The sequence below is a fragment of the Mirounga angustirostris genome, unplaced genomic scaffold (assembly GCF_029215605.1).
Source record: "Mirounga angustirostris isolate CCGP_5_RB_7025 unplaced genomic scaffold, mMirAng1.0.hap1 SCAF_17, whole genome shotgun sequence".
NCBI classification, from domain to species: Eukaryota; Metazoa; Chordata; class Mammalia; order Carnivora; family Phocidae; genus Mirounga; species Mirounga angustirostris.
Genome location: NW_026991725.1, coordinates 46,743,831 through 46,761,527, shown reverse-complemented (window position 1 = coordinate 46,761,527; position 17,697 = coordinate 46,743,831). Strand labels below are relative to the sequence as shown.

Sequence of the window (17,697 nt, the reverse complement as noted above, 5' to 3'; positions counted from 1 at the left end):
AAAATTAAAAAAAAAAAAAAGGTCCATTTTGGGCGCCTGGGTGGCTCAGTCAGTTAAGCGACTGCCTTCGGCTCAGGTCATGATCCTGGAGTCCCTGGATCGAGTCCCGCATCGGGCTCCCTGCTCGGCGGGGAGTCTGCTTCTCCCTCTGACCCTCCCCCCTCTCATGTGCTCGCTCTCTCTCATTCTCTCTCTCTCTCAAATAAATAAATAAAATCTTTAAAAAAATAAAAAATAAAAAAAATAAAAAAGAGGGCATATTTTGTCTTTTTTTTTTAAGATTTTATTTATTTATTCATGAGAGACAGAGAGAGAGAAAGAGAGAGAAAGGCAGAGGGAGAAGCAGGCTCCCAAGGAGCAGAGAGCCCGATGCGGGACTCGATCCCAGGACCCTGGGATCATGACCTGAGCTGAAGGCAGACGCTCAACCATCTGAGCCACCCAGGCGCCCTATTACTATCTTTTTAAAAGATTTTATTTATTTGACAGAGAGAGAGCACGAGCAGCAGAGGGAGAGGGAGAAGCAGACTCCCCGGGGGAGCAAGGAGCCCGATGCGAGAATCGATCCCAGGACCCTCAGACGCTCAACCATCTGAGCCACCCAGGCGCCCCCATATTCTGTCTTTTAGAACCCGCACGCTTCCAGGCTCCCCCCGGGACTGTCAGTCCCCGGGAGCGAGGAGCTCGCTCACCGCGGTTCGCGCAGAGTCCGGCCCGGGGCCAGCGCGCGGGACGCGCTGCACCCTCCCGAGCCCGGGGCCGCCCGCCCCCCCCAGGCCTTGCCCGTCTCCGCCGGCTGCGGGGGGACAGCGCGTGCGCTCCGACGGACGGCTCGGGGCGCGCGGGCGGCGGGGGCGGGCGGGGCCGACGGGGCGGGCGCGGAGGTGAGGCCGGGCGGCCCGCCCCCCCGGGGGCCGGCCCCGGGCGCCCGCCCCGCCCCGCCCCGGCCGCCCGGGCGTGGGCCCGGCAGGCTGCGCCGCTCCCTCGGCTGGCGGACCCGCGCGGGCGCCGGCTCGGGCCGCGGGTGAGGGGCCGGGGAGGGGCGCCGCGAGGGCCCGCGCCCGGGGAGACGGGGTGGCGCTCGGGGCACGCCGAGATTTCGGGGTCTCCCTCCCGGGCGGGGCGCGCACACTTCCTCATTCCCGCGGGACCCCCTCTGGGGCCTGGCCTGAGCCCCCGGGGACCCGCTTGGCCCGGCTTCTGCTCCGCCCGGGCTCGGAGCCCTCGCGGGCCTGGCTGAGTTCCTGGGCGCGCCGGGTCTGGGCCGGGAGGCGGGGCCGAGGGACTCTGGATGCGGGACCCGGGTACCGGATGGAAGTCAGAGGCGGGTCCGCGGGGCGTTGCAGACTGACGGGAAGAGGGGCTCCCGTGGGAGGTGGGGGAGCGTGGTGGGGGGGTGCTGCAAGGCCAGCACCTCCCTGAGGCCTCCCGTGCTCCTAGGATGGCGGCGACCCCCTCGAGCCTCTTCCCCTCTGGGGGCGACCTGGACTCTAGCCAGTTGCATATGGAGCCCGATGAGTTGGACACTCTGAGGGAGGGAGAGGACCCAGGTACGCAGGGAGCGCGGCCCTCAGGGAGGAGGGCGGCGGAGAGCTCCCGGGGTCCACACTCTCAACACTTTCTCTCCTCCTAGCTGACCGGATGCACCCCTTTCTGGCCATCTACGACCTGCAGCCTCTGAAAATGCACCCCTTGGTGTTCGCCCCTGGGGTCCCGGTCACAGCCCAAGTGGTGGGCACTGAAAGATACACCAGTGGATCCAAGGTGGCGGGGCGGGCGCGGGGGAGCTGGGCAAAGGGAGGGCTGCGACCCAGCGAGTGGACAACCACTCAGTGCCTCCCACCCCCAGGTGGGGACCTGCACCCTGTATTCTGTCCGCTTGACGCATGGCGCCTTTACCTGGACGACCAAGAAGAAGTTCCGTCATTTCCAGGAGCTGCATCGGGACCTCCTGAGACACAAAGTCTTGATGAGCCTGCTCCCTCTGGCGCGGTAAGGGGACCCGTCTGCTTCCTGTCAAGGGCAGGCGCCCCTGCCCCAGCCCCCATCATTGCTTTCTGCCTGTCCCCCCCCCCCCCCCGCCCCCCAGCCCACACCTCCTGTCCCAGCTACTTTCCTGCCCCAGCTCTGGCTGCCGCGCCCCCTCCCCTGACCCCAGTTACCAGGAAACCTGCCCAGCCCGGCTCTCCCTGTCCGTGGTTCTGTGCCAATAGCTCAGCTGGGCTGGATGCCCAAAATGCCCTTGGCAGCCTCCCTCCTTTTCTTGTCTCTGTTCTCAGGATCGGGGGCCTTCTGCCAGCCTCCAGGCCTCCCCCAGGATCCCATCTCTAGTGCCGCAGGAATCCAGGCTCTTCCTTGACCCCACCTCCCCCCATCTCGTCCACAGCTTTGGCATGGCCCACCCTCCAGCCCGGGACGCCACCAACCGAGAGATACCCTCTCTGCCCCGAGTGGGTCCTGAGGGCTCCGCCAGACATGCGTCCAGCAAACAGGTGCGACCAGACCCTGGGTCCGCCGGGAAGGCATGTGCTGTGCAAAATGGCTCTGGTCCCATCTGTCTTTGTCTCTCATCCCTGCTTCAGAAGTACCTGGAGAATTACCTCAACCGCCTCCTGACCATGTCTTTCTACCGCAACTACCACGCCATGGTGAGGCCCCGGGGGCTTTTTAGGTGGAGCAGGATCAGCAGACCCCCGGGCGGCAGAGGCCCCCGGGTCCACTGAAAGCCAGAGTCTCTCCTCTGAGCCGTTGTCTTCCTCTGCAGACAGAATTCCTGGAAGTCAGTCGAATGTCCTTTATCCCAGACCTTGGCTGCAAAGGCCTGTGAGTGTCCAATGCCCCGTCACCCAGTGGACGCAAACCTGTGGATCTCTCCCTGCAAAGGGTGGATGGGGAAAGAATTGCAGGGAGAGGGCGGGTGGGGGGCGCTGGATTCCTTTTGGGGCATCTCCTCCTGGTTTTCCCCACAGGGAGGGAGTGGTCCGGAAGCGCTCTGGGGGCCACCGAGTTCCTGGCCTCACGTGCTGCGGCCGAGACCAAGTTTGTTACCGCTGGTCCAAGAGGTGGGTTCCAGAGCGGAGCTGCTGAGGCGTTGGGGGGGGGAGGGGGGAGGAAGGAGATCCCAAGGGCCGGGAGGAACGGACGGAGCCCTTCCGCTCCAGGTGGCTGGTGGTGAAGGACTCCTTCCTGCTGTACATGAGCTTGGAGACGGGCACCATCTCCTTTGTTCAGCTCTTCGACCCTGGCTTCGAGGTGCAGGTGGGGAAAAGGAGCACGGAGGCGCGCTACGGGGTCAGGATCGACACCTCCCACAGGTAAGGCCTCCTGGTGTGGACGGACACCGGACACCGGACACCGGACACCGAGGGGAAGGAAAGGAAGGATTTCCAGCCCCTGGAGCTGGCCTTGATTTGGAACCAGGGAACTGGTCTGGCCACATGCCTGCGAGTGCTCTTAGCGCCTGGGCCCGGGCAGGGGGGCTGGGGGGGGAGTAGAAGCCTTGGACAGCGACTCCTGATAGAAAAGAAAAGGCACTGAATTCATTCATCCATTCATTCATTCATCCACCAAACCTGAGAGCCTGGTGCAAGTCTCGGTGCCAGCGCACCAACGGTGCCCTAGGTGCCCCAACTGTGCGTAGGGCAGAGACATGCCTCGCCCGGGGGGGGGGGGGGGGGGGGGGGAGTCGGGAATGAGGGACTAAGGCAGGAAGTGGGAAAGAGGGGACAACCAGAGAGGGGAGGTGTCTGGGCAAGGCCAGGGGCATGAAGGGGAGGGCTGAGGCCCCCCTTGTTCTTCCTGCTCAGGTCCCTGATTCTCAAGTGCGGCAGCTACCGGCAGGCACGGTGGTGGGGCCAGGAGATCACTGAGCTGGCCCAGGGCCCCGGCAGAGACTTCATACATCTGCACCAGCATGACAGCTACGCCCCGCCCCGGCCTGGGACCCTGGCCCGGTGGTGAGACCCTGACGTCCCTTCGGAGCGTGTCTGTGGGCTTCTGGACCCACTCGGTGTTTTCTCAGTCCTCAATCCTCTTCTATCTCCTCGGACCTCTTCTGACTTCAGTACCCCCCCTCTTTGGCTTCTCTGGTCTCCTTGACCATCTGACCTCTAACCACATTGATATCTAATTCCCCTCGGACCTCGCTGACCCCCGCACTCGCTAATCTCCTCTGACCCTGACCTCTCTCTCCTCCTGTGACCTTTTTAACTGCCCTTTTCCCACGCTGTCTCTCTCTGTGCCTTAGGATCTCTTCAAAACTCTCTGGTACATTCATTCATTCAGTAAACATTTTCTAAGCACCTACTATGTGCCAGGCCCAGTGGCAGGAGGAATAAGACAGCCCAGTAGGTGATTCAGTCATGAAGCAATGGCAAGTTGCCATTCTGGAGGAGCCCAGAGAGGGGGGCTCACCCCCACGTGCGGGGACGTCAGGACGGGCTTGCAGGAGACAGCATCCTCGAGGACAAGGATGGCCCCGTGCCCGAAAGCTGGAAGTAGCCTGGCGTGTTGGGGAGCCGCCGGGACCGACCCTTGCGGCAGGGGAGGGGGGAGAAGCAGCTAGAGAAGAGGTGGGGGGGGCGGGGGGGCCTGGCTGGGCTCCCCATACTGAGCGGAGGCAGCTGAACCTCATCACAGGCAGGAGGGAGTCAGGGAAGCATTGTTTTCTTGAAGGTGCCGTGGACATTTATTTTTTACACCAGAACTAACAGCTGATACTTACAGAGTGCTAACTGGGTGCCGGGAACTGTCCAAAGTGTTTTACGTGTGTTATTAAGTCCTCCTATGAACCCTGTGAGGCAGGTACAGTTGTCTCCATTCTACAGATGGGAACACTGAGGCAAGGAGAGGTTGAGGAACTTGCCCAAGGTCACACAGCCTGTAAACCGTGGAGCTGGGATTCAAATCCGGGCAGGCTGGGCCAAGACCCCGCTCTTCACCATCACACTAACTATTAATTGTTAGAAAGTCAAACGGGGCACCTGGCTGGCTGGCTCAGTGGGGGGAGTGTGTGACTCTTGATCTCGCGGTCGTGAGTTCGAGCCCCACGTTGGGTGTAGAGATTGCTACAAAAGAGAAAAATCTCAAAAAAATACATAAATGAAATTAAAAGTCAAACAACGCGGAAGCATATATGTTTTTTAAGATTTTATTTATTTATTTATTTATTTATTATTATTATTATTTTTTAAGATTTTATTTATTTATTCATGACAGACAGAGAGAGAGAGAGGCAGAGGGAGAAGCAGGCTCCCAAGGAGCAGGGAGCCCGATGCGGGACTTGATCCCAGGATCCCTGAGATCACGGCTGAGATCATGACCTGAGCCGAAGGCAGACGCTCAACCATCTGAGCCACCCAGGCGCCCAAGATTTTATTTATTTATTTGAGAAAGCACAAACGAGAGCAAGCATGAGCAGGGGAGGGGCCGAGGGAGAGGGAGAAGCAGACTCCCCACTAAGCAGGGAGCCGGACGTGGGGCTCGATCCCAGGATCCCAGGATCATGACCTGACCCGAAGGCAGACGCTTCACGGACTGAGCCACCCAGGTGCCCCGGTTATTTCTTATCTTAAACGATGCTGCAGTGAACACAGTCTTTGCCTAAGCGTTTAATAGGATGCATTCCTAGAAATAGAACGACTGTGTGCATTTAATGATATTAAAGAGTATGTGTGTTTGATATTCTGATAGATTAGGCCGAACTGTCCTCTAAAAATGCTATAACCAATGTATATTCCCGTAGTCTAGGAGAATACTCACTTCCCCACATGCGAATATTGAAAGTTGCCAGTGATCTTTATTTTTGCTAACCTCGTGGATTAAAGACATGTTATTTCATCTTAATATCACTTTCCTTCTTCACTAGTGAGATTGAACATCTTTTCCTATGGATGACCATTTTAATTTCCTCTGTGAACTGTCAGTCCTTACTCTTTGCTCACTTTTCAGTTTGCTCGTATGTCTTTTTCTTGCTGATTTGTTGGAACTCTTTATGTATGATGTATTAAACCTTCCAATCATTGGTCATCCTCTTTCGTTTATTGTGTCTTTTGTGATTTTTAATTTTATTTAGCTTACAGTGGCAAATTTGTCCCACTTTGATACACCTATAATACCATCTGACTGCTATGATCTTTGACCCTGTTGTCACCTCTGATCCGTGACTGTCCTCTGGTCTTCACTCTCCAGAGCTTTCTGGCTTCTAACTCCCCTGACCTCCTTGACTTGGCCTCCTTCCCAGGTTTGTGAATGGGGCAGGTTACTTTGCTGCCCTGGCAGATGCCATCCTACGAGCTCAAGAGGAGATTTTCATCACAGATTGGTGGTGAGTAAGGGAAAAGCTCAAACAGGAAGGGGCAGGATAGGGCCAGCAGAGGGAGGGGCCGGGCCGGGGAGGAGTGGCTGGTTGCTGGGGCTTAGCTTGCCTCTCACCTCTCCTGCCCTGAATGCCAGGTTGAGTCCTGAGATTTACCTGAAGCGTCCGGCCCATTCAGATGACTGGAGACTTGACATTATGCTCAAGAAGAAGGCGGTAAGGAGAGCGGTCAGGCTGGAGGGGCGGCCTGTGGGGGGAGGTTGGTTAGAAGGGACTGCTGCGTGGGAGAAGGTTGGGAATCTGAGGCTTCCCTCGTCATGCCCCTCCTGTACCTGGTATAGACTTCTGTCCCAGTACCCATTACACTTTGTTGTCTTACATGGGGGTGTACGTGTCTAGTCTTTCTCACTGGACGAATATGGCTAGTTTCAGTACAAGGCACGGTGTCTGCCATGTTGGGGGCATCCGTAGATGTTAGTGGATGGACAGACGGATGATGGCGAGTGGGGGCCAGTGGACGGATGGATGATGGGAAGAGGGACAGATGGAAGGATAGGCAGTCGGAAGGGGGTGCCAGCAGGAGGGGGGGTGGGTGGATGGATGATGGATGGTACGTCAAGGGGTGAGTAAATGGTTGGGAACATGGGTGGATAGATACTGATAGGCAGGTGAGGAGCTGTGTGGATGGATGAGCTGGTGAACAGGTAGCTTGCCCATTGCCGAGTTGGGTGCGAGCATCATAGCAGGGTGTGAGCGTGGAGGCTCTGCAGGCTGAGTGGAGGTCCACACAGGAACCCCAAGCATGGGACAGGGTTCGGGAGGGTAGAAAGGGGCCGTCGGGAGAGATCTGAACCCCTCCCAATAAAAAAATAAATAAATAAATGAACCCCTCCCCACCCTCCCCACCAGGAGGAGGGTGTCCGTGTGTCCATCCTACTGTTTAAGGAAGTGGAGTTGGCCTTGGGCATTAACAGTGGCTACAGCAAGAGAGTTCTGATGCAGCTGCACCCCAACATAAAGGTGACTCGGGCGTCAGAGACCCCCACACTGACCACGGCCCCCCCTCCCCCCCAGGCTTCCCCGCCCCCTCAACCCTCCCTTTCCTTCTCCTCCTTCCATCTTCCTGTCCTCCCTCCCAACGCCTCCTGTCTTCTCTCACTGAAGCCGCTCTCGTGAACCCCCCCCCCACCTGCTGCAGGTCATGCGCCACCCAGACCAGGTGACCCTGTGGGCCCATCACGAGAAGCTCCTGGTCGTGGACCAAGCAGTGGCCTTCCTGGGGGGGCTGGACCTCGCCTACGGCCGCTGGGATGACCTGCACTACCGCCTGACTGACCTCGGGGACCCCTCTGGACCAGTGGCCCCACAGGTAATCCCCTAGGCCTTGCTGAGCTCCCCGAAACAAAGCCTCGACACACACCCCCTAACCCCTCCGGTCATTCCAGGCGCTGCCCACATCGGGGTTCCTCTTTCTGGGGCCCCGGGAAGGTGCTTTGGAGTAGACCCAGTCCTTCCCCCCCCCCCACCCCCCCAGGATAGCGAATGCCGCTGAAGGGGAGGCCCAGGTCCAACTCTCTCCGTCTCACTCTTACTCTCTGTGTCTCTCTGTCTCGCAGTCTTTCGGTGCTCCTCTCTCCTCTCTGGCCCTGGCTCTGTATGGCCCCCCATGACCTCTCCTTGCCCCCGGCTTGGATATGTTCCCCTACAGCCTACCCCCCTGGGCTCCGACACTCCAGGAAGCCCAGACCTCTCGCAAAACCAACTCTTCTGGCTGGGCAAAGACTACAGCAATCTTATCACCAAGGACTGGGTGCAGCTGGACCGGCCTTTTGAGGGTGAGGGTCCCCTCCTCCAAAGCCCCCAAGAGCCGGGAGTAGGGGCAGACGTCCGGGTCGGGGCTGTGAACAGGATGAGCCGGATCAAGGATAACGCGGCCTTCCCTCTGCTCGGCTCCTCGTCCTCCCTGCCCCAAGTGTCCCCACGAGACCATCCCTGACCTCGCCCCTGATTCTCCCGGGACCCCCAGATTTCATTGACAGGGAGACCACACCTCGGATGCCATGGCGGGACGTTGGGGTGGCCGTGCACGGTCTCCCCGCCCGGGACCTGGCTCGGCATTTCATCCAGCGCTGGAACTTCACCAAGGTGCTCACTCCGTCCTGGGGGTGCTGGAGGTGGGAAGGAGCCACCTCCCACTGACTGCGATCCCTCCACCTCAGATGACCAAGGCCAAGTACAAGATACCCATGTACTCCTACCTGCTGCCCAAATCCACCAGCACTGCAGACCAGCTCCCCTTCACGCTCCCAGGGGGGCAGTGCGCCACGGTTCAGGTGAGCCTCCCTGTTTCAACCTGTCCTCACCTCTCCCTCCCTTCAGCCCACTCCCGCAGACCTGAGAGCCCCCCACACCTGAGGTCAGGAGCCACATCACATTCCCTGTCCCCCCACCCTCCCCGCCCCAGGTCTTGCGGTCTGTGGACCGCTGGTCAGCAGGGACTTTGGAGAATTCCATCCTCAATGCCTACCTGCACACCATCAGGGAGAGCCGGCACTTTCTGTATATCGAGGTCTGACGGGGGTGGCGGTGGGGCAGAGAAGGGAGGGGGCGTCCGAGGAGACGGACTGAGGATAGCAGTGGGGTCAGTCCTGCAGGGCTGGTGTGGCTGGGCCTGGGCAAGCCCAGGCCCCAGTCCGGGAGCCTCGGGGTGGGGCTGGCGCCAGAACGGAGGGCAGAGGGTAGGGGGCAGCGGCCTGGCGGCTAATGCCTGTCTTTGGTCCCTGCCCCAGAATCAGTTCTTCATTAGCTGCTCAGATGGGCGGACCGTTCTCAACAAGGTGGGCGATGAGATTGTGGATAGAATCCTGAAGGCCCACAAGTAAGGTGGACTGGCGGGAGGATGGGTTGTGGGCGTGGCTTAAGCCCCGGAGGGGCGGGGCTTGGGGCTGGCCCTGCCTCTGACTCCGCCCCCTTCCCCAGACTTGGGCAGTGCTTCCGAGTCTACGTGCTTTTGCCCCTGCTGCCCGGTTTTGAGGGTGACATCACTACAGGAGGTGGGAACTCCATCCAGGCCATTCTGCACTTCACCTACAGGTGACCTCCCATGGCCATCCACCCGCGCCCCTGTCCTGACTCTGTCCCGATCCCTTCCTGCTGGACTTCTGAGGTCCACCTTTCTCCTGACATCCCCCAACCCCCTCCCCCGGCCTCCACCTCCCTCACCCATTCTTTTCCCTCAGGACCCTGTGCCGTGGGGAGTATTCGATCCTACATCGCCTCAAAGCAGCCAGTGAGTGCTGGGGGCGGGGGGTTCAAGCCCTGGACCCCTGGGCGGGGGAGCCTATCATTCTCTCCGTGTTCTGGGGTTACTGCTCTGAGATCACAGGTAGTCTTCAACTGTAGGGAGAATGTGGAGAATAGGCTCTAGACCTTTTGAAATGGGGAGGTAGCTGGGACAGGGCTCCATCTGCACGTGAGGGCACTGGTCACCTCACCCCCCCCATCTTTCTTACAGTGGGGACAGCGTGGCGAGACTATATGTCCATCTGTGGGCTTCGCACCCATGGCGAGCTGGGCGGGCACCCGGTCTCAGAGCTGATCTATATCCACAGCAAGATGCTCATCGCGGATGACCGGACAGTCATCATTGGTCAGTCCCTCATCTGGACCCCTGGCAGCGAGAGGAGGGTGGGGTAGGGTGATGGAGACCAGCTGGTCCTCTGGTAGAGGGTCCCCTGGGGCTCAGGCAGACACAGCATGTCCTGCACCCGTCCCAGGCTCCGCCAACATCAATGACCGCAGCTTGCTGGGGAAGCGGGACAGTGAGCTGGCCGTGCTGATCGAGGACACCGAGATGGAGCCGTCCCTCATGGACGGCAGGGACTATCAGGCGGGCAGGTTCGCCTTGAGTTTGCGGAAGCATTGCTTCAGGTAGAGACCGGATGGGTGCTGCAGGGGAGGGGGAGGTCGGGAGGGGGCTGGTCTGCCTTCTGGGCAGGTGTGAGGCCTACAGGTAGTATGGAGTCCCCAGTCTGGTTTAGGGTACCAGCAGAGTAGGGCTATCAGAAAAATGAGAAACAAACATTCTAAAAATAATTTGGTAGTTTTTCAAAGTAGTGATCAAAGAAGAGACAGATTAAAGCTCTGTTGGGCTCGTTTACCGTTATTTTACTATTTAACAGTGTGTTTGTTTTGAATCACCTGGGTCGGCACAACATAACTTTTCTAGCAGTCAAGCTCTCCAAGGATCTTTTTTTTTTTTAAGATTTTTAAATTTACTTATTTGTCAGATTGAGAGAGAGAGAGAGAGAGAGAGAGAGAGAGCACAAGCAGGGGGAGTGGCAGGCAGCGGGAGAAGGAGACTCCCCACTGAGCAAGGAGCCCGACGCGGGGCTCGATCCCAGGACCCCGGGATCATGACCTGAGCCCAAGGCAGATGCTTAACCGACTGAGCCACCTAGGCATCCCAGGTTCTCCAAGGATCTTAATCTGACCTTGTGGGGACCCTTTTGTCCTGTAGTGTGATTCTTGGGGCAGATGCCCGGCCAGACCTGGATCTCCGAGACCCTGTGTGTGATGGCTTCTTCCAGCTATGGCAAGACACAGCTGGGAACAACGCCAACATCTATGAGCAGGTGGGCACCGAGGGGGTGCTGGCTGTGGGGAAATCCATGCATTGTCCTGTTCGGGGTAGGACGGAGAGAGTCCCACCACCGAGCCATTCTCAGAAGGGAGAAGAGGGTGTGGGGGGCATATCACGGGGTTCAGTGGCTCGGGGTCAGTGTTGGGGGGATGTGGTGTGGGGACTGGGGGCGTCCAGCCCACTTGGGCTTCTGGACTCTTGGCAGAGTCTCTCCAAGCCTTGCTGGCTTCTGTGCCCCCCGCCCACAGATCTTCCGCTGCCTGCCATCCAATGCCACGCACTCCCTGCGGGCACTCCGCGAGTACGTGGCCGTGGAGCCCCTGGCCACAGTCAGCCCATCTCTGGCCAGGTCTGAGCTCACCCAGGTCCAGGGCCACCTGGTCCACTTTCCCCTCAAGTTCCTGGAGGATGAGTCTTTGCTGCCCACCCTGGGGAGCAAGGAAGGCGTGATGCCCCTCGAAGTGTGGACATAGCGGCGGCTCTGGCCCGGGACAGCTGCCGGGCTCCACCGAGGCTGGCTCCCTGCCCCAGCCCTAAGGATGGAGGGCAGTGCCCTCTGAGACCCAGGGCAGGCAGGCAGGCCTGAAGGGGACTAGAGAAGTCACAGCAGCAGACCCTCCCTTGAGAAGCAGCCAGAAGAGGACGCTCCCGACCCCGGGCTGGGGAGGCGGGAGAGAGTCCCGGAGAAATTCCTTCTCCCTGCTGCCCAGCTGAAACCACTGTTCTGGAGAAGCAAACCTCCGGCTGGCCCTCCCGAAAGCCTGGGGAAGACTGTCCCTGCAGGAGGAGGCCGGCTCTGTCCTGGTTCTTCCATCGTTCCCTTCCTCCTCTTGCCCTCGAACCCCTCCCACCCCACGGCCTCTCCAGGCCCATTACCGCCAAGGTGGAGGGAAGGATGAAGCCTCTTCAGGCTTCAGCCCCCACGGTGGGGAGGGTCGGGTGCACACTAACTATCCCCCCCCCCCAGACAGACACTAGCTTTGTATCCGTTCAATAAGCATTTCATAAATAAAGTCATAGAAGAGGTCCCTGCTTCTTCCTTGGCCAAACCGAGAACTGAGCGCTTGCCTCCCCCTTCCCGCCCACATGAGCACTGGGCCCCCGCACCTTCTCGCCACCCAACTCTTGTCTCCTTTTTGCAGCTTCGTCTCTACTATACTCATCTGTAGTCTCAGGAGCTCGGTCACCCAGCTGCTGGGAAGAGGTGTTCACAGGGCGCCTGGCTAGCAGGAAGGGTAGGGCCAAGCCAGGACACCTGGAGAGCCAGGGAGCTGGTGCTTCCCTGCACGAGAGGGGCTGGAGGGGCTGTCTCTTGGTCCTCGAGTGACAGCAGGGGAAGAGGCTCAGGGAAGCCCCTTGGGGAACGGTTAAGGGCATAGGCTTGAGGGCTGGAAGAACTGGGCCCAGATCCTGGGCTTGTCATGACCGAGGTGACCCTGTCAAGTCCTATCACTTCTCTGGGCCTCAGGGGTCCCAACTGGGAAATAGGAATAATACTTCCATAGAGGGCTTGCTGTAAAGATGGAGTCACCGATTTAAATAGTTATCGAGCATCTACTTTTTGCCAAACACGAGCAGGTGTTCAGTAGCCACTTGTTGCTGGGGGCTTGCTAGCATATCGAACAGCAGGTGTACCCATTTCCACGACTGCACAGAGTTTGCTGGCCAGCGCCTCTCCAGGCGGCAGGGAGGCAGATGCACCCCGGAGATATTGCAGGTCTGGTTGCAGACCCACCGCCGGGAAGGCAACATGGCAGCAAAGTGAGCCGCGTGACTTTGTTGGCTTCCCAGGGCTTGTTAGGGTCACACTCTTCATCAGTTTTACTTTCCTGTGCTTCTGAGAAGCCGTATTCTGTTGGGTAAACATTGTCGTACCCATTATGTTGCATCGCTCTGTATTAAATTTTTTTTTTTTAAGATTTTATTTATTTGTGAGAGAGAGAATGAGGGACAGAGAACATGAGAGGGAGGAGGGTCAGAGGGAGAAGCAGACTCCCCGCCGAGCAGGGAGCCCGATGCGGGACTCGATCCCAGGACTCCAGGATCATGACCTGAGCCGAAGGCAGTCGCCCAACCAACTGAGCCACCCAGGCGCCCATCGCTCTGTATTAGACATCCAGGGGTGCCTGGGTGGCTCAGTTGGTTAAGCAACTGACTTGATTTTGGCTCAGGTCGTGATCTCTGGGTCGGGAGATGGAGCATTGCACTGGGTTCCATGTTCAGTGTGGGGTCTGCCTGAAGTTCCCTCTGTCTCTCTCTCTCTCTCCGCCCCCCCGTCTGCCCCTCCCCCCCGTTTGCATTCTCTTTCTCTAAAATAAATAAAAATTTTTTAAAGATTTTATTTATGGGCGCCTGGGTGGCTCAGATTGTTAAGCATCTGCTTTCGGCTCAGGTCATGATCCCGGGGTCCTGGGATCGAGTCCCGCATCGGGCTCCCTGCTCAGTGCAGAGCCTGCTTCTCCTTCTCCCTCTGCCATTCCTTCTGCTTGTGCTCTTCTATCTCTCTGTCAAATAAATAAATAAAATCTTAAAAAATAAATAAATAAATAAAGATTTTATTTATTTATTTGACAGAGAGAGAGAGAGAACACAAGCAGGGGGAGCTGCAGAGGGAGAGGAAGAAGCAGGCTCTCTGCTGAACAAGGTGCCCCACACAGGGCTCGATCCCAGGACCCATGACCTGCGCCGAAGGTAGATGCTTAACTGACTGAGCCACCCAGGCACCCCTGATTTTATTTTTTAAAGATTTTATTTATTTTAGGGCATCTGGGTGGCTCAGTCTGTTAAGCATTTGCCTTTGGCTCAGGTCGTGATCCCAGGATTCTGGGATCGAGCCCCACGTAGGGCTCCTTGCTCGGAGGGGAGCCTGCTTCTCCCTCTTCTGCCCCCTTGCTTGTGCTCTCTCACTCTGTCTGTCAAATAAATAAATAAAATCTTTAAAAATATATAAAAATAAAAACAAATAAAACAGACATACATGCCAATACATGTAAATACCAACATAATAAAAAAAGTTATGTTACACTATACTGTAGTCTATTAAGTACAATAGCAGTAGGTCTAAAAAAAACCCAATGTATATACCTTAATTTAAGAATATCTTAATTATTGCTTAATTATTAATTACATAAATATTAATATAATATATAAATAATAATATACAGTTATTGTTTATATAAATATTATAATAATATTTAATTATTTAGATAATTGCCGGGGCACCTGGCTGGCTCAGTCGAAGGAGCATGTGACTCTTGATCTCAGGGTTGTGAGTTCGAGCCCCACATCGGGTGTAGAGATAAATAAATAAACTTAAAAAGAATAAAAATAAATTAAAAATATTAAAAAATGCTTAAACATCACTTGAGCTTCCGGTGAGTCATATAACTGACCACGGATCACCATAGCAAATATAACAATAATGAAGTTTGAGACATTGGGAGAATTACCAAAATGTGACATAGAGACACGAAGTGAGCAGATGCTGTTGGAAAAAGGGCGCCAACGGACTTGCCCGACACTGGGTTGCCATAAACCTTCCTTTTGGAAAAACTACAACAAAACTAGGTATGCCTGCAAATGGTGTGGTCTATAAGAGAGTGTAGCACAGAGGGTTGAGGAGGGTGACCTCCCAGCGCAAGCGGAGAGACGGGGATAACAGAGGGGTATACACAGAGAGCTCTTCACCTGAATTGTTGGCATTTATTTAAGCTGAGTGGTGGGTAGATGAACTTATATATATATATATATGGGTCTTTAATGCCATACTTTATGATGCCTCTTCATGGAAGAGGTGATTTAGACATAAATATATATATATATTTGTGTGTGTGTGTGTGTGTAACTGAACTATCTTGCAATTAGGAAAAAGTTGAGTGCAGGTCCTGGCTTTTGCCTATCAGTCCCTCAGCCTGGCTCCCCAGTCTGAGAATTGACCGCAGAAGCAGAGGGAAGTGGAGGGGAGCAGAGGGAGTAGTTCAGGAAGGCTTCCTGGAAGAGGTGTGTGCGGGTGGATGACAATGGGGAGAAGGGGGATGCTGTTGCCTTGCTCCCATCCTTTGAGCCCAGCCCTCCCTTCCTCTGAAGAAGCCGCTTGCACACAAGAAATCCCCCCTCCCACATACAGCGGTCCCCTGGTACTAATTGGCATCCTGCTAATTAGCCTCATTGTCAGCAGTAAGTGCCTCTTTCCCGCGGGGACCGTTACCTCATTAACCATGGAGGGGGGTGGTGGAGGCAGCAGCTGTCCCGAGCTGGGCTGGGGCTGGGTGGGCTTCTGCTTCACACTGTCTGTTTAGTCTATCTGCAAACCTCACCCCCCGACCCCAATTAGTCCTGGAATTTCTTTTTTTTTTTTTTTAAAGATTTTATTTATTTATTTGAGAGAGAGAAAGAGAGAGAGCACATGAGAGGGGGGAGGGTCAGAGGGAGAAGCAGACTCCCTGCCGAGCAGGGAGCCCGACGCGGGACTCGATCCCGGGACTCCAGGATCATGACCTGAGCCGAAGGCAGTCGCTTAGCCAACTGAGCCACCCAGGCGCCCAGTCCTGGAATTTCTTGAATGGAGCCAGCGCAGTGCAGGGGGAAAGCAGTGGGCTTGGAATCAGACGAGGTGGCTCTAGACCCAGGAAGAACAGAATGAATCCAGACTCCCGAGGTGGGTGGGAGGCCCCGAGGACACCTGGGCCTGTGGGAGATGTTCATCTATCCCCGAGGGGGTCCTACAATTTGTCTTATTTTTAATATTTTAATTTTCCTTGGGACACCTGGGTGGCTTAGTCAGTTAAGCATCTGACTCAGGGTTGGCTCAGGTCATGGTCTCAGGGTTCTGGGATCCAGCCCCGTGTCAGGCTCCTTGCTCAGTGGGGAGTCTGTTTCTCCCTCTCCCTCTGCCTCTCCCCCCCCAACAATACATTAAAAAAATATATTTTAACTTTCCTTGGTGCCCAATCCAGGACTTTCTCTACCACATCATCTCTAGGTTTTTATTATGGACAATTTCATATGTACACACATAAAAGACAATATGAACCCTCATGCATCCAAGTGTCCATATTCCAGCCTCAGTGATTATGAACACAGGGTCAGTCTTGTTTCTCTGCACTTCCCATCTTCCAGCCTATCCCTGCCCTCTTCATCTGCTCACTCATTGAGTCAGTATCTCTTTATTTTTTTAAAGATTTTATGTATTTATTTGAGAGAGAGAGGGAGAGGGAGAGAGCACGAGCAGGGGGAGCAGCAGAGGGAGAGGGAGAAGGAGCTCCCCGCTGAGCAGGGAGCCCGATGCGGGGCTCGATCCCAGGACCCTGAGATCATGACCTGAGCTGAAGGCAGACACTTCACCGACTGAGTCACCCAGGCGCCCCCCAGTATCTCTTTATTAAACACTGCCTATGAGTCAGGCATAAGCAAATGTATTGAGGACTTAGTATATGCCAAGTGCTTTACATATCTAATTCTATTTTATCCTCATCTATTATCTCTATTTTATAGATGATAGAATTGAACCTCAGAGAGATTAATGACTTGCCCAAAGGACTAACTTCAAATTCTGTTTTTTTCTACTATCCCGTGGTCTTTATCTTGCATTACCATATATCCCAGTGCCTGCCCAAAGGACAGACGCCTTCATTCACTTAACATGTTACTGAACCTCTAAGGGGCACCAAGACCTGTGCTGAACACGGCTGACATGATTCCCGCCTTTAAGGAGATGCGACAGACATTTACAATTCAAAGTCTCAAGTGTTACCATGGGTTTAAGCCAGGCAGTTAAAACAGAAGAGCTAAACTCAGCCTTAGCAGATCAAGGAAGGCTTCATGGAAGAGGTGATTTAGACATGTAGGGCAAAGCAAGGTGCAGTCAGAGTGGGCGTGGTGAGAATATTCCAGGGAGAAGAAACAGCAGGTGTGCAGGCTGGGGGTAAGCTTCTCTTAGGTTCTGGCCACGTGAGTAGAAGATTTCAGTATGGATAGAACATGTGAGATGGAATGGCAGAGTGTTGAAAACAAGGCAGGAGAAGCGGGCAGAATCTTAAAGGGTCTTTGATGCCATACTTTATTCCAAAGTGGGGGCAGAGTGAAGGGTCTCAAACAGGAGAGTGACATCAGATTTGAGTTTTAGAAAAATCGCCGTGGGTATGGAGAATTGACTTGAGGGGGTCCAGGCAGGGAGACCAGGCAGGTGGCTGATAAAGAGTAATGGAGGTAAGTGGGGATTGTGGCGTGGACAAGGACAATGACAAGGCAAACAGGAGGGGAGGGGAGCAAAACTGGACGTGCATCCAAATGTGCTAAAGAGAAGGGTCTAGAAACGAGGATGTTAACCCCTTTCCAAGGACTTTTCATTCAAACTCTCCTAAGCGATGTTTGCATTAAGACGGGTGTTGCGGTCTTTCAGAGACAATATTGCTGGAAGTGATCTCGGGGGGCAAACAGCCTTCTTCCTCTACTTCGCAGGGAAAGAAAAGCCCAGAGAAGCAAAGCAACTTGCTCAAGGTCACACAGCACGACAGGGGCAGAACATGACTCCTGGTTCTTTTCCTAGCCTCACCCAGCCCCCAGTGAGGCTAATGGCTGGGGGTGCTGTGCCCACACTAGACCTAAGGTGACCCAAGCAAGATCTGGAGGGGTTGGACATGCGTTCGTCCACCTCTCCTCCACCTCCCCCTGCCACCCCTTCCCCCCCACGCGGCTCCAGGGATCGGTCAATGAGTAATTTGTGCAGAGACAAAGGTGT

The 17,697-nt window shown here is 55.7% G+C and overlaps 1 protein-coding gene across 1 annotated transcript; it reads left to right on the top strand.

The window, feature by feature from the left end:
• Positions 1–923: 923 nt before the first annotated feature.
• PLD2 (phospholipase D2) lies at positions 924–11,984 on the top strand. Its single transcript, XM_064582562.1, has 25 exons — positions 924–1,024; positions 1,441–1,550; positions 1,634–1,764; positions 1,850–1,992; positions 2,387–2,492; positions 2,583–2,648; positions 2,765–2,823; positions 2,970–3,062; positions 3,162–3,314; positions 3,807–3,956; positions 6,242–6,325; positions 6,454–6,532; positions 7,226–7,336; positions 7,515–7,685; positions 8,025–8,151; positions 8,343–8,461; positions 8,536–8,649; positions 8,781–8,885; positions 9,106–9,194; positions 9,296–9,409; positions 9,556–9,605; positions 9,831–9,965; positions 10,093–10,246; positions 10,836–10,950; positions 11,207–11,984. Exons 2-25 carry the CDS (start codon positions 1,442–1,444, stop codon positions 11,429–11,431), a joined length of 2,802 nt encoding a protein of 933 aa, XP_064438632.1. The 5' UTR covers positions 924–1,024; position 1,441; the 3' UTR covers positions 11,432–11,984.
• The last annotated feature ends 5,713 nt before the right edge of the window (positions 11,985–17,697 follow it).

Bases quoted from the DNA above. Each gene is read 5' to 3' on its own strand.
- PLD2 (XM_064582562.1), top strand. From the start codon at position 1,442: ATGGCGGCGACCCCCTCGAGCCTCTTCCCCTCTGGGGGCGACCTGGAC. The intron at 2,824-2,969 runs GTGAGTGTCCAA...TTTTCCCCACAG, and splicing joins GACCTTGGCTGCAAAGGCCT to GGAGGGAGTGGTCCGGAAGC. The intron at 10,247-10,835 runs GTAGAGACCGGA...TTTGTCCTGTAG, and splicing joins TTGCGGAAGCATTGCTTCAG to TGTGATTCTTGGGGCAGATG.